This window comes from Plectropomus leopardus, chromosome 11 (genome assembly GCF_026936395.1).
Source record: "Plectropomus leopardus strain MGB_pleo_1.0 chromosome 11, ASM2693639v1, whole genome shotgun sequence".
NCBI lineage: Eukaryota > Metazoa > Chordata > Actinopteri > Perciformes > Serranidae > Plectropomus > Plectropomus leopardus.
The window spans coordinates 17,195,985-17,208,498 of record NC_142186.1 but is presented as its reverse complement, the minus strand read 5'-3'; the positions used below and the strand labels follow the sequence as shown (position 1 = coordinate 17,208,498).

The 12,514-nt window shown below is 38.1% G+C and overlaps 1 protein-coding gene across 1 annotated transcript; it reads right to left on the bottom strand.

The window, feature by feature from the left end:
- Positions 1-844: 844 nt before the first annotated feature.
- LOC121946108 (uncharacterized) lies at positions 845-7,926 on the bottom strand. Its single transcript, XM_042490544.2, has 5 exons — positions 7,758-7,926; positions 4,552-4,729; positions 4,250-4,387; positions 3,697-4,024; positions 845-2,115 (listed from the first exon to the last, which is right to left on the bottom strand). Exons 1-5 carry the CDS (start codon positions 7,924-7,926, stop codon positions 1,903-1,905), a joined length of 1,026 nt encoding a protein of 341 aa, XP_042346478.2. The 3' UTR covers positions 845-1,902.
- Positions 7,927-12,514: the final 4,588 nt, after the last annotated feature.

Sequence of the window (12,514 nt, the reverse complement as noted above, 5' to 3'; positions counted from 1 at the left end):
TCAGAGTATTCAGGGACGTTTCAGGAGATATAAATACATTTAAAAATAGAACAATAAACAGCCAACTCATTTTATTTTGTATTGTAATGATCTGGGAACATCACGACAACTTGGTTTATTTTTTCTTAACAAAAATAAGAAATATATCAAAAATAAAATGCCAGGAACCTCATGTTACATGTTTTCATTTGTTGGTAACACGCTTTAACAGTGGTGTGCGCGAGTTTCTCAACAGCTGTAGAGTGACATCTCGTGGTTGAGTACCGTAATCCTTTGACTTGTGGTTTAATCCAAACATTAGTCAAGGTTCACTAACATTGGCAATGACTCATACTGTCCTGGCCTTCACTCCTCAGTCATCCATCTTTAAATAGGATTTTTCAGGTGTTTTCCTCTAAGCCTTTTTAAAATAGTCTTGTAAATATGCCTACTTTATTATTTATTAGAGTACTTCCCATTCCTGTCCCAGCTGCTTAACCGTTCCTATTTTCTGTTGAACTAATTGCCACTTTATCCAGCTGTATTTTATATGTATTTAATAATTTGTGTTGCCAACATGGCTTTTCATTTTATGTAAATCATCCAGTCAAAACAAAAGTGAGACACAAACTTTCCCCTCAGCCTCTTTACTGGGCCTGTTTAAGGAACAGCGTCATGACCTTGGGCTAAATGACGCATCTAGCACACAGGAGTCCTTCCGCTGTAGCATCCTGCTGCCTTTGCTGACGGTAATGATGATCCTTACAACTCTGAGTGACAGTAAATCGAGTGTTCAGACACAGACAACCACTTAGAGCACAATAATAAAAAAATGTTGATTATGGGAATAATCAAAAGAACACCATTTATAATGAAAGTTATGAGTCGATTTAATTTTCCAGCAATTAGAAGGTAAATGTCGAATGCAAAAGATGAACATAAAGCAATGATTACACACAGATGAGCTTCCAGGTTGCATGAACATTAAATAATTATGGATCAATACAATTAAATAATCACAGTACATAACAGTCAGCGTGTGAAATGTGTATTCAGGATTTATAGCAGATTTTCATGGCAAGACAATTTATGTACAATAAAAACTTTAAAAACACACAGCTTTAAACAGGCCATAAAACAGATGCACATGAATATGTACACATTACACTAACAGCAGGGAGAGTTCAAGCTATTTAAAATCATGTTTGTGCTCTGTGATTTGCAAAAAGTACAGCAGCCACTGTTAATACAAAAATATACAATTTCATGTGTTAGCTATGAGTTGAGTGCCATCCACTGGTGGCCAAATAAATTACATCAAAAAGACAGATTACAAAGTGTGCATCAGCATCCAAGTTCTGTATTATTTACAAGCAGTTTAGTAAAAATATTTTTCTTCCTAATATACAGATATTATCACTCTAGCTACAATAGATTAAACCCCTGAATCACATTTTACATTGATTAACTGACATACACACTGTGGACCATATTTGGTGAGAGAACTGACAAAGAGATTGACATCACATAGGGAGTAACTCCTGAAAAGACAATTATTTGGTATTGCAGATATTGCTAAGAGTTCCTGAGTTAGTCCAAGCACCCAGTGACTGAAGTCATTCTTAACATGTAAATGACGTAAAAAGAATTAGCAGTGCAGACCTGATAGATTTTTTAAAAAAGAAAACAGTTTTCACTCAAGTTCAGTGGCATCTCAGTGCCGAGACTAAGCCATCAATTACAAGTCAGCAGAAATTAACAGAAAGAGGAATCATCACAGGTTGTACAAAGAATAACTGTGAGTTACACAGTTAAAAAAGTTCTTTTCTTGGCCCAAGTTTAGCTGAGGACTAACACAACATGGCTCAGTTGAAGGAGCTTTTTAACGCTTTATCCACCTTCACCCCACACTTGGCGGACTGTTTAACCCTTCACAGCTCCCCACGGCTGCAGAGCGGCCTGAGGCAGAATGAACTGCGGAGACGGTTGTGGCAAGATGTAGTAGCCAAATACCTGCTGGGGTGGAGGTGGAGGTGGTGGAGGTGCACACACCGTGTTAAGAAACACTGGAGCGCCCTTTTTGTACTGAGGCCAAACTGGTGCAGGGTGGTAGAAGTACTGGAGGCTGGCAGGGACCTGAACACAGAGAGGAAGAGAGGAAGGAGTACAAGAGATTAGAGGGAGTAGTGGGGGAGTTTCCAGCATGGGTGTTAAACACACTTTGTCCATATAGGAGGGAGCAATGGTACTTTCCTTTCTAGGACATAAAATACTGAACCTTTATCAAATAACTTAGCAGCAGCTCATATCCAAAGTAATTAGCTTACAATAAATACACGACTGTGGCTGTACTTAATAGTTCAAAGCTTCATTTCTAACACTGACATTGGGATTCTGAATCAACATTTAAATGCTGTGCAGCTTTTGTTTTTCTTTTTTGCATGTCTAATATTTCTCTTTAAATCCAATAGTTCTATACAAGAGGAAATAAAGATTGGGCCACACTATTATTAGTAGCATTATAATATTTGTAAAATTAGATTCCAGTGGCTGCATAGGACTTGAGTGACAACTCCAATTTTAGAGCGTTGTTATGCCCAAAAGTCAAAATATTAAGGTAAAAAAAAGGTAAATAAATAGTTTTCAAAATAACCCTGTTTTAATCAAGTGAAATATTCTGTTTCAATTAACCTTTGTTAGCGTTAAAGATGCACAATGCAGGATTTTCCTAAAAAACAATGTGCTGACTCATATAGACGTAATCCCTCTCAGTTATCTCTTATGACCCACGAGAAGTGTGTGGCGGTGTGTTTTTCTGCACATACTCTCCTCTGCCTGTATTTTTTATTTTCCATGTTCAGGACATTTATAAGCATGTATGCACAGTGTTCAGATGAGGTCAGGCTTTTATAAAAGGCAGCAGTCAGGTGCCAAACTGTAAGCCCCACGCATCCATGAGACACAGTGCTGAAAAACCCAAATACAGCACAGCAAATGAGAGATGCTTTTACTTTTATCTTCACTTTTGCTGACAGGCATGTTTATAAACAGTCAGCAACAATCCTGCATAAAACTTCATATTCACTGTGGTCAAAAAACTGCTCATCCACTTTCTGCACAAAAAGGGAGGCAAGCACCTGTATTAACGAGGTGGTCTAGCAGCAATATATTACATTTATTCATTAAAGAAAGTGGATTTAATTTACAGAAGGCCTACGTAATTCCATCCTATCTCTTTAATCAAACTGAAGGTTTTGTTTTATGTTTTACTTTATTTTTGTAATGGTGGTATGATGTGATACTCCAAGCTTCATTCAAAAATCTCAAAAGCAGTTTCGAATGTAAGAAATTGACATTCGGTACAGCCCTAATACAAAATAGACATAAATTCAGAGCATTTGAGGGGTTTAACGATGTGTTGTATGGTTCAGAACAAGGCTGTCAATTCACTGTAGCTGTGTATGAAGCAAATCATCAGAAATTTTGTCCAGATCCTACTCAATACAGCACTGTGGACAATGACAACAATGAAGCTCTATGGCACAGAGAACTGAACTACACCAGGCTTCATATCATCGTTTTTACTGTTGTTTTGTTCTTTTAATGTTTTTTTTTGTTTGTTTGTTTTTTTTTTGGCTGGTGAGATAAATATAGAACATCACCAACTCCAACTGTGAGATATCAATAGATGGTCATAAAAGAGAGGAAAAGAATTACCACTTTTCTGACGTATTTGACTTTATTTGGTCCTTCTCCGAGACGCTTTCGAATCCTGGGCACCATGGCTATTGTGTAGGTGTCGCCTTCTGCTGCTTCCTTCTTAACCACCTCCTTCTCTTCTTTCTCTTGCTCCCCCTCCGTCTCGGCATCTTTCGCCTCCTCTTCTGTGTCACTTGACGCAGTGGAACCACAATCCGAAGAGGTAGCAGAGTGGTAATCTGACGTGTCCAGATTTATCGAGTCCACTGAGGGATCAGCCTCTTTCTCCTCCTCATCGTCTTCTTCAAAACAGGCAACTGTGAAGGGCCTGCCGTTCTCTCCAGATCTGCGAAAAGGGAGTGGGTTATTTTAAACCACAGTCATTTATAATTTAACAGTCAGCCGTATTGCTACTTTTTACTTCCCACATTTTATTCATCATTTCACAGAATGCATCATGACGACCACTCGCTCATAATTCATGACTAGACTGAGAAATGCGTCTTTGTTGTTGCAGAGTGTCTGTGTGTCATTCTTTGGCTCTGCCTCACCCAGCCAGCCTGTGACTCACCTCGCACACACCTCCAGTGGGTCGATCCACAATGTGATCTCACGCGGAAGGCCGAGTTCACCTGGTGTGAGCTCACTTTCCTCACATGCCCTCAGGATCGCTTCGTCACAAGGCACTCCGTTGTTTATACGGATACATCTGAGAGGGATTAAACATCAAAGATTAAATGTTATCTTATGGGGATCTCTTCTCCTGTAATACCAGGTTCTCAGATGATAACAGTGATATAGTTCTGTGATTTTTGCTGTGATAAAAGATTGAATTCTGTTACATTTGCGTAAATTCTTTATACTGGCTCTTACCTGTATGCCTGGCCTTTGCTGGGGCAGTCCGGGTACCAGTGGTCATCATATCTGTCACATAAAAGTTTTTGTAGCCTCTCAGCAAACAGTTCTGCTTTGGCTTCGCTGAGTTTGCCTCGTGCCACAGCCAGTCGTTTGAGGAAGTTGACTCCAGCCTTCACCTCTCTTTTCATGGTGACTGAAGAAACAGGAAATAAAAATAAATCATTGAAGGTCACTGGCCAATTCATCTATTTGTTTCTGCGTATGAGGGTGTTTTTTTTTTATGCAAACTAAGTTGAAATAATGTAAGGCGATTTGAGTTTTTGGTAACAGGCTGTAACTTCCCTTCAATGAGATGTGGGGGAGCAGGAACCTCAGATCAGTGATAACAGCACTTCCCTGTGCAGTTGCCCCTGAGCTTATTTTTATTACCTTCAGGCCAGGGAGGCTGTGTGTGTGTGTAAAACAGCGCCTGGCATTTCACTGCTGCAGACATGGCTCAGTGTTGACAAAAGGCTAGAGTTTTCATACTAGCAAACAAGATGCAAAGTAGCGCTGCCATGTTGACATATAGTTTTTTTTAAAAAAAATGCAAATCAAATGAGCTCACTGTGCAGTTTATCCTCTGATAGCGTGTCTGTTTGGGTTGGGTGCCAATGTCGGCCTGACCAGAGAGAAGAGTGTGTTCTAGCCAAACTAGCTCAGCGTGCTCACATCCTGCTGACGTCCCTGACAAAATAGTCCTGCCTTGAACTTTGAGGTGCAGTCATTTGTTTTTGTGGCTTGAAACACACTTCTGTTGCTTCAGTCTGTGTAATATGTTGTGAGAGAAAATTATTATTTGCCCTGGTAGATGTAGCCACAGCCTTTACCTAAGAGCAGCGATGAGCCTGTGACACAGCAAGCAAGAGCAGTAGTGACTTTAAGTCACTAACAAATATGTTTTGCCATTATCTTATTATAGATGTTTAATCAGCAGCTTTGATACTTCAGTCAGTTATTAGTCTGCGAGGTAAACAGGTTCAAATAGCATTTAGTCCTCAGGCTGTTGCTGTTGTTGCAATTTATGCATTTATGCAACTCTTGCTTTGCTCTCCATCACTCAGTAACTAAATATGTTCATTCCAACAGTCCCAAATGGCAAAAGGTTATAAATCGTGCAACATGCTGACCTGCAACATGTCACTTTGTCTCGCAGACAAACATGCGCACTGGTTTTTCTGGTAGGTTTTCAAGTTTCAAATTTGTGCTGCGTCTGTGATGAATGAAAAAAGCGGCCTTGTACTTGAATTCTTTCTCATTTTTAAGAGGTCAAAGAAATTCAAAACAAATGTGCTGTTGAAGTTGACAGTGTGCTTTTAGATTTAGCAAAGTGTTTCATTATTTTTAAGACAGTAAGAAGTTAGCACTGAATATGACTTCTTGTTTATCTTGTCTGTTAATCTTGTCTGTTACATGCAACCATTTGTAAACCCAAGTTTGACGTATTTAAGCAGTACAAAAAAAAAAACCCAAAGATATTCTGCCATAGGGGACTACAGTAAATACACATACAGTATTTGTGGAGGGTTTTTGTTTTTACACTTAAAAATTACCTACGAGAATAATCATTTATCAAAATTGTAGCTCATTCAATTTCTGGCATTCAGTTAATCATTGATTGTTTCAGATCTAAACTGAAAGAGAAAAAGTTTCTTTGTGGGTTGAGAAAGTACTGTGTTGTGAAACATTTTAAAACTAAGACTGCAGAGTGAGAAAGCTGAACAGAAGTGATTTTCTCCACCCTTAAAAAAGTTAACGTTTTGGAGATGAATGTTTTTCACAGGTTAACACTGTTCAATTTATTCTCATTATCACAACATAACTTTTGTCACTGGGGCCAGGCGTTGACAACACCCAACATCACACGCACACGTAGCACATTCACTACTGATTCAGTGAATTGAATTCTACTGAAGACTGCCAAGATGAGTCACATTTTAAACCACATTGTGTCATACCAAATTGAGAGTCCCAGTTTCTCAATAAGCTTAAGGATATTCACATCTCTGAAGGTGTTTACTTTCTCTGATTGCTTCATCTATGCGTGTCAAATGTTTGACCTAATCAGGTTTTGCATTTCCCTGAAAAAGAAAAAAAAAGGCTCACAGCCATGACCAGCAGAGCTGACTTCTCAATCTGCACACTGTTTATTTTGTGTCTGTTTACTGAACAGTGACCTGCTTCCATTATCACACACTCTGCTGATACTGTTTTGATTTCACATGTAAAGACAAAAACTTAATTGCCCCAAATACTGCATACAAATGTGTGCTCAGATGTTTTAAAGGAGGACAGGGTGGATTACTTCTTTTGTGTGCCTCTCTCAACAATTTGCGGTTATGCACAGTGTGTTTAGCATGCCATAACTTCAAATTTGTTGCTAAACTAGGCCAAACAGCCTGTCACATCACAGACAGTGTTAAGAGGTGTTTGCAAATGTGATTGATTGTTTCAGGTAAATATGTGTCACCTTTTAGTCTGGTTTCGTCGGTATTCACTGAGTGACAACGAAACTTGTTTCGCATGAAACAAAGGAGACACAACAAAGCAGTAAAGGCTCAACTCTGTGTGATCCAAGGAGGGGACACGTGTGTGTGTGTGTGTGTGGGGCTGTTCATGGATATAAATTACAACAATGAAAATGAAAGAAAATGAAAAAAGAGAAGATTAAACGACAGCTAATGTTTTATTAAATGTATGTCTTACTGCTGCGATAAAGGACCGCCTGCTACATGCCTGGAAATAACGCATGAGGGGTTTCTGACAGCGCGGAAACCCCCAAGTGGAAATTAGTAGAAACCTACGGACGTGTTTTCGGCAGAAAAGGTTGTCTACATCATCGAGTTACCTTAACTCAAAGTGATCATTTAACATTATTATGTAGGATATGTTTAAAAAGTGCTTCAACTTAAAATAGTAAGAAGTGGGGATGTTAGAAAAAAAGTTTTCGCAGTGGGTGAAACACCCCCGGAATAAACCAGTCAACACCAAACAATCCCCAAAATCATTTAAAATACACCGAGCGAGGAGTAAAACCCTTAAAATGATAACTGACAACACAGTTGTAACAACGTAACAAAGACGACAGCGACAAACGCTCTCAAACAGGCAACAAAATATGTCTCCCGACTAAAAATAATACAAAAAAACCCACAAAAGTAACAAAATTAATTGGTACTCACAATACAAAGTCCAGTCTGTAAACGTCCGGTGGTATGTGAGGGTCTTGACTACTTGTCCCTGGTATTGTGGCTGTCTGTGCTGATGTGTTACAGTTATTATGGTCAGCACATGTTGCTTCCTTGTTCTCTGTTCTGCTCTCAGTGTGCTGCTGCAACAGAGACGTAACATTACCGTCAGTGTGACTCACTTCCTATAAGCCCGACGCCGTGAGCAAGCGCTGACTGGCTCCCTGCGCGAGCGACACCCCGCCCGGCCCAAATATGGGCAGTCAAGGTAAACAGCTGAGTGGGGGATTTCACGCTGTTACAACTACACTGCGTTTGTTCGTTTCTACAAATCACTGGTGCTTTTTAGTATCCTATGATGACATCTGGTGTAATATTTGTATTTTTCCCGTTTTTTCTCAAACTTTCTATAGGACTTTTTTTTTTTCATCAAAGCGTTGACTGTGTGGGGCAGAGAAGAGTGAGACAGTGATCTCATTGTTCAAGATATCCACCGTCTAATAATAATAATAATAATAATAATAATAATAATAATAATAATAATAATAATAATAATAATAATAATAATCATCATCATCATCATAATAATCCTATTATTATTGCAGCCTTTATTGTATTTATTACTCACAATAAGAGATTATGAGAAATCAACACATCAAACAAGAATAATAAATAACAACCCATAAAAGAATGTCTGATGCAATATGTGTAAGTTTTTAAAAGCCCACACCAGCCCGGTCTGTTAAGAGAGCCAATCCACCCATCTGACCCATATTGTCTGGATTGTCATTTCCAGTAAATATCACAATATCAAACATGTGTTTTCTGTTTTATCAAATGTCGAAAGCAAGTACTCACTTTTTGAGTGACATCTTCAGCCAATGATCTGGAGCACACAGCTGGTTTGTTTACATGATTGCACAGCTGATAGGTACTGTGGTTTATTTATGATGTTTCAGAAATCCTTAATGTCATTTAACAGATTCAGTGTGGACAGTGAGGCACTTGTTTACATTTAGGACCTGGTGTTGGGCTTACATGTTTGCAAAGGGAATTTATGTTTTAGTGGACATTAAGACGGGATACATTTAAATATGTTGGACTTCAACAGATTTTGGTCAAAAGTGAAATATTAAAAGCCTGATGATAAAGCTGCTTACTGTAAGAGAGACAAAGAGTGAAACAAAGACAGGAGAAGAGACGATAAAAGTTATATTATTGCAGTGTTTCTGTAAGTTATTAATAAGTCACTCAGAACTTTGCTTTGTCACCTCACCGCCCACCCAAAACCTGCAATATTTTCAGGTTGCAGGTTAACTACAGGTCAACCTTTGCATCACTAGTAGACTATGTAGCTTTTGCCCTTTCATTTTGTCTGTAGAATAGTTTTTAAACGGTTATTTATTGCGCTCCCTGAAGAGGTCGCTATAGTCAGGATAGCGCCATGAACACAACGTCAAGTGCGGAAGAGCAGCAGTGCGCACGCGCGCAGCATATTTGCGGCCTTTGCTCGTCGGTTTCGTACAGTCGGCAAAAGTAAGGATGTTTTCTTTCTTCAGGCAGCCAGTAACTGCAAACGCTGTAGCACACATTAAAAGTATTTCTCTGATGAAAACGTGAGATTTAACACCGAGGTCCAGGCTGGTTAAAAAAACCTAAGATAAATGTGGCTAACCTTAACTTTAGGCCTGTTAGAGAAGACGCATTTTTGGTTACTGTGTGTGCTGTTTCTGAGAGCATATTAAAGCATGAAAAGAGCCGGACGAGTCGTAAAATTTAGCTTTGTGGGTAAAGCAAAGTAAGCAAGGATACCTCAACTGACAGAGCACGTTTAACTCTAATCTTTATATGCAATGTAAGCAGTCACTTGTGGGATAATGCAGTGGAGTGAAGTACATTTATTTAGTCTCACAAGTTCTTGCTCTCTTGTCGTTTCCAGTTTGGGTTTTGCAGTTAAAAGTGGGCTATTGAACACTGTAACTGTATAGGCTTGTGAAACTGTAAAGGGATTAGTGATTTTAATAACATAAAACAGATATTGGTTTGGCATATATTGATGATGCACAAAGATTAAAGTAGTTATTTACGTGTAAAACATTTATATTATCTGGAGAATTATCTGGCTTATTATCTGGAGAAAGCATGGTAGATGAGAAAACAAGGTCTTTATCAAGATAAACCTAGGGATTTGTAAAATTTATTTTCCACTGTACTTGCATTTTCTGCAAAAACATTGCTCATATATAATGTTGTAACTTAATCTGTTTTGTGTACCTACTTCTTTTTTGCTGATATATGTAAAACCAGATGATGAAACATGCTTTATACTGTGATGGAGTCTTGTAATTCTATGTGGGATGGGCCAGAAATGGCCTGACGCAGAAACAAAAAGTAATTAACTAATGTAATATTTACACCATTTAGCCTTTTTAGATTTATCTGATCTTATTTTCAAAAAAATGTATACAGTAGTTGACTCTTACACACCCGGGACTCTTGACCTCAGAGCTCCAGCCATAACAAGCTGAGTCTGTATGTTTAAGATCAATAAAGTGTCCATAAATACCAGCAGTTCACAGCAACACAGACTGAAAGACTGCAGCTCGAAATCACACAGTGCATGCTCATATCATATTTACAAGGTAGAGGCCTACTGTCCAGGAGTTTGTTTTCCATCTATAAAAAGTCCTACTGCAGTAATTTACTTTCTAGCGGTGGTCAAATAAGTATTTAGGTCCTCTACTTAAATAAATGCTGTAATATTGCAATATAATGTACTGCGACTAAAATACTGAAAAAAATAATAAATCTTGAATTCAGAATTTGACTTAAATGATAGTATGGGGATACACTAAAGTTGTCAAGTTAAATGCTCATTATGCAGAATTACCTGTTTAAGAGTGTTTTATTATTTTGTTTTTCATTAGTAATGTTGTTATTCATTATGATTTAGCTCTTTGAAAGCTGAAGAGGCAACACTTTTCTTATGCTGCTTTCAGGAGCCTTTCACACGTATTTGAGCCCTGAACAAATTGGTGCAATTTCTTTCAAAACTATGGGAAAAAAGCAATGGCAACTTGGTATGAAATGTTCCAAAAATTCCAAGCAATCTGTAGATGTAAAATATTTTTAAAAAGCTATGAGGAAAATGTCAAGAGGAAAAAGTAAGTAAACTATATTTATAATTATCATAACTGCATATTTAAACAACAAATTATTGTCATTTATAAGCACTTTTCTGTCATTTCCTTGTTTTTTGTCCCTAATTCCTTTTTAATTATTATTAATTTATTGTTTGTTTTTTTTAAACAAACTATCACATTGCTCGGGTTTCAAAGGGTTAAAAGTTGCAAGTTACAGTGGTTTATAATTTATAATTAATAATTGTTGGGTATCTATAGCTGTGAAACAAATGTAAAGGGTGCTGTATTTATTTCCTAAATCAAGAGAAATATTTAGTGTTCAAATAAAATACAAGAACCTAATCATGCACTTAAAGTACAGTGCATGAGTAAATCTTACTTTACTGATATTGGATAATATTGATCAGTTGCATTTCACTCCTGACCAGCCAGTGTGTGTTTCTCGCTGCAGCCACTAGAGGGCAGGCTGGGTTGTTGTCTCAAATTTCACCCAGTTAAAAGTGGTGGTTGGATGTTTTTTAAAGCACATTTCGGCTAAACACAGCAGAAACTTCATTGCTTCTTTTTCTTAGTCTTCATTGCTATGTAGTCAGGCATTAGCTCTCCTTCCCCCGCCTAAATTATGCATGTGTCAGGGATCACCAAATCACCTTTTTATGTCTACATAAGGCTTAAATTTGATTTGAGATATTGTGTTTTTGCAGGACCCGTTGAAGGAATTGTGTCAACATTTTTATGTGCCTCTCATTTCTCTTAGTCCCCTTTAAATTTGTTCTTCCACACACACCTGCAGGCCCTGTTTCCGCACTTTTTTGCACTCATTTAGTCATAATCACTTGGTTTCTTTATCTGTATATATTTTAGTTTTCTTCCTTTCCCCCAGCAGTTACAGTAGTGTGAGTTGGTGTCAGTGCAGGTACATTGAGGACACTGTGTCAGAGCTGTGTGGATTTTTTTTTCCCACTCCTCCTGCCACAACTGGATCACACACGCTGTCCCAGATGCCAACTCAAGAGTAAATCATTGCTGAGAGTGTGTACCAGAGAGATAGAAATATATATATATATACACACAGAGAGAGAGATGTAGGATGAGAGAGGAAGAAAGTGTTAAAGAGTGGGTGTCTTTGTTATTGATTAGCATTGTTTTAACAACTGATGGAAATTAAATTGCCTTCTCTGTCTTTGTTTCCCTTCTGTCTTTCTCTCTCTCTCACTGTTTTGCTCTTGTTGACCTCCTTCCCACTCCATCTCCTTGAGCTGAACCTCCATAGGCAGTTCTTGTTGTTAACTATAAGACTGATTGCATTACAGTGTCTTTAAACAAGCAATTCATTTCCTCAAAGAGTCACAGGTCGTTCAGCTTCTTTCGTTATCTCTTTCTAATCCTGACATAGCTTCTGCAAAACTTTCTCCATCTGTAAACTATCGATTTTCCACATCAGTTTGGCCAGTATTCTGCTATGATAATGGCAACCCAAACAGGGACACGTCATACAAACACACAGACACTTTTTACGTACACATCTCTCACAAGTGTCATGATTTTGTAGATAAGTATTGGAAATGAAACCACTTGACCTCGAAATGTGATCGTTCTTTTTCAGGA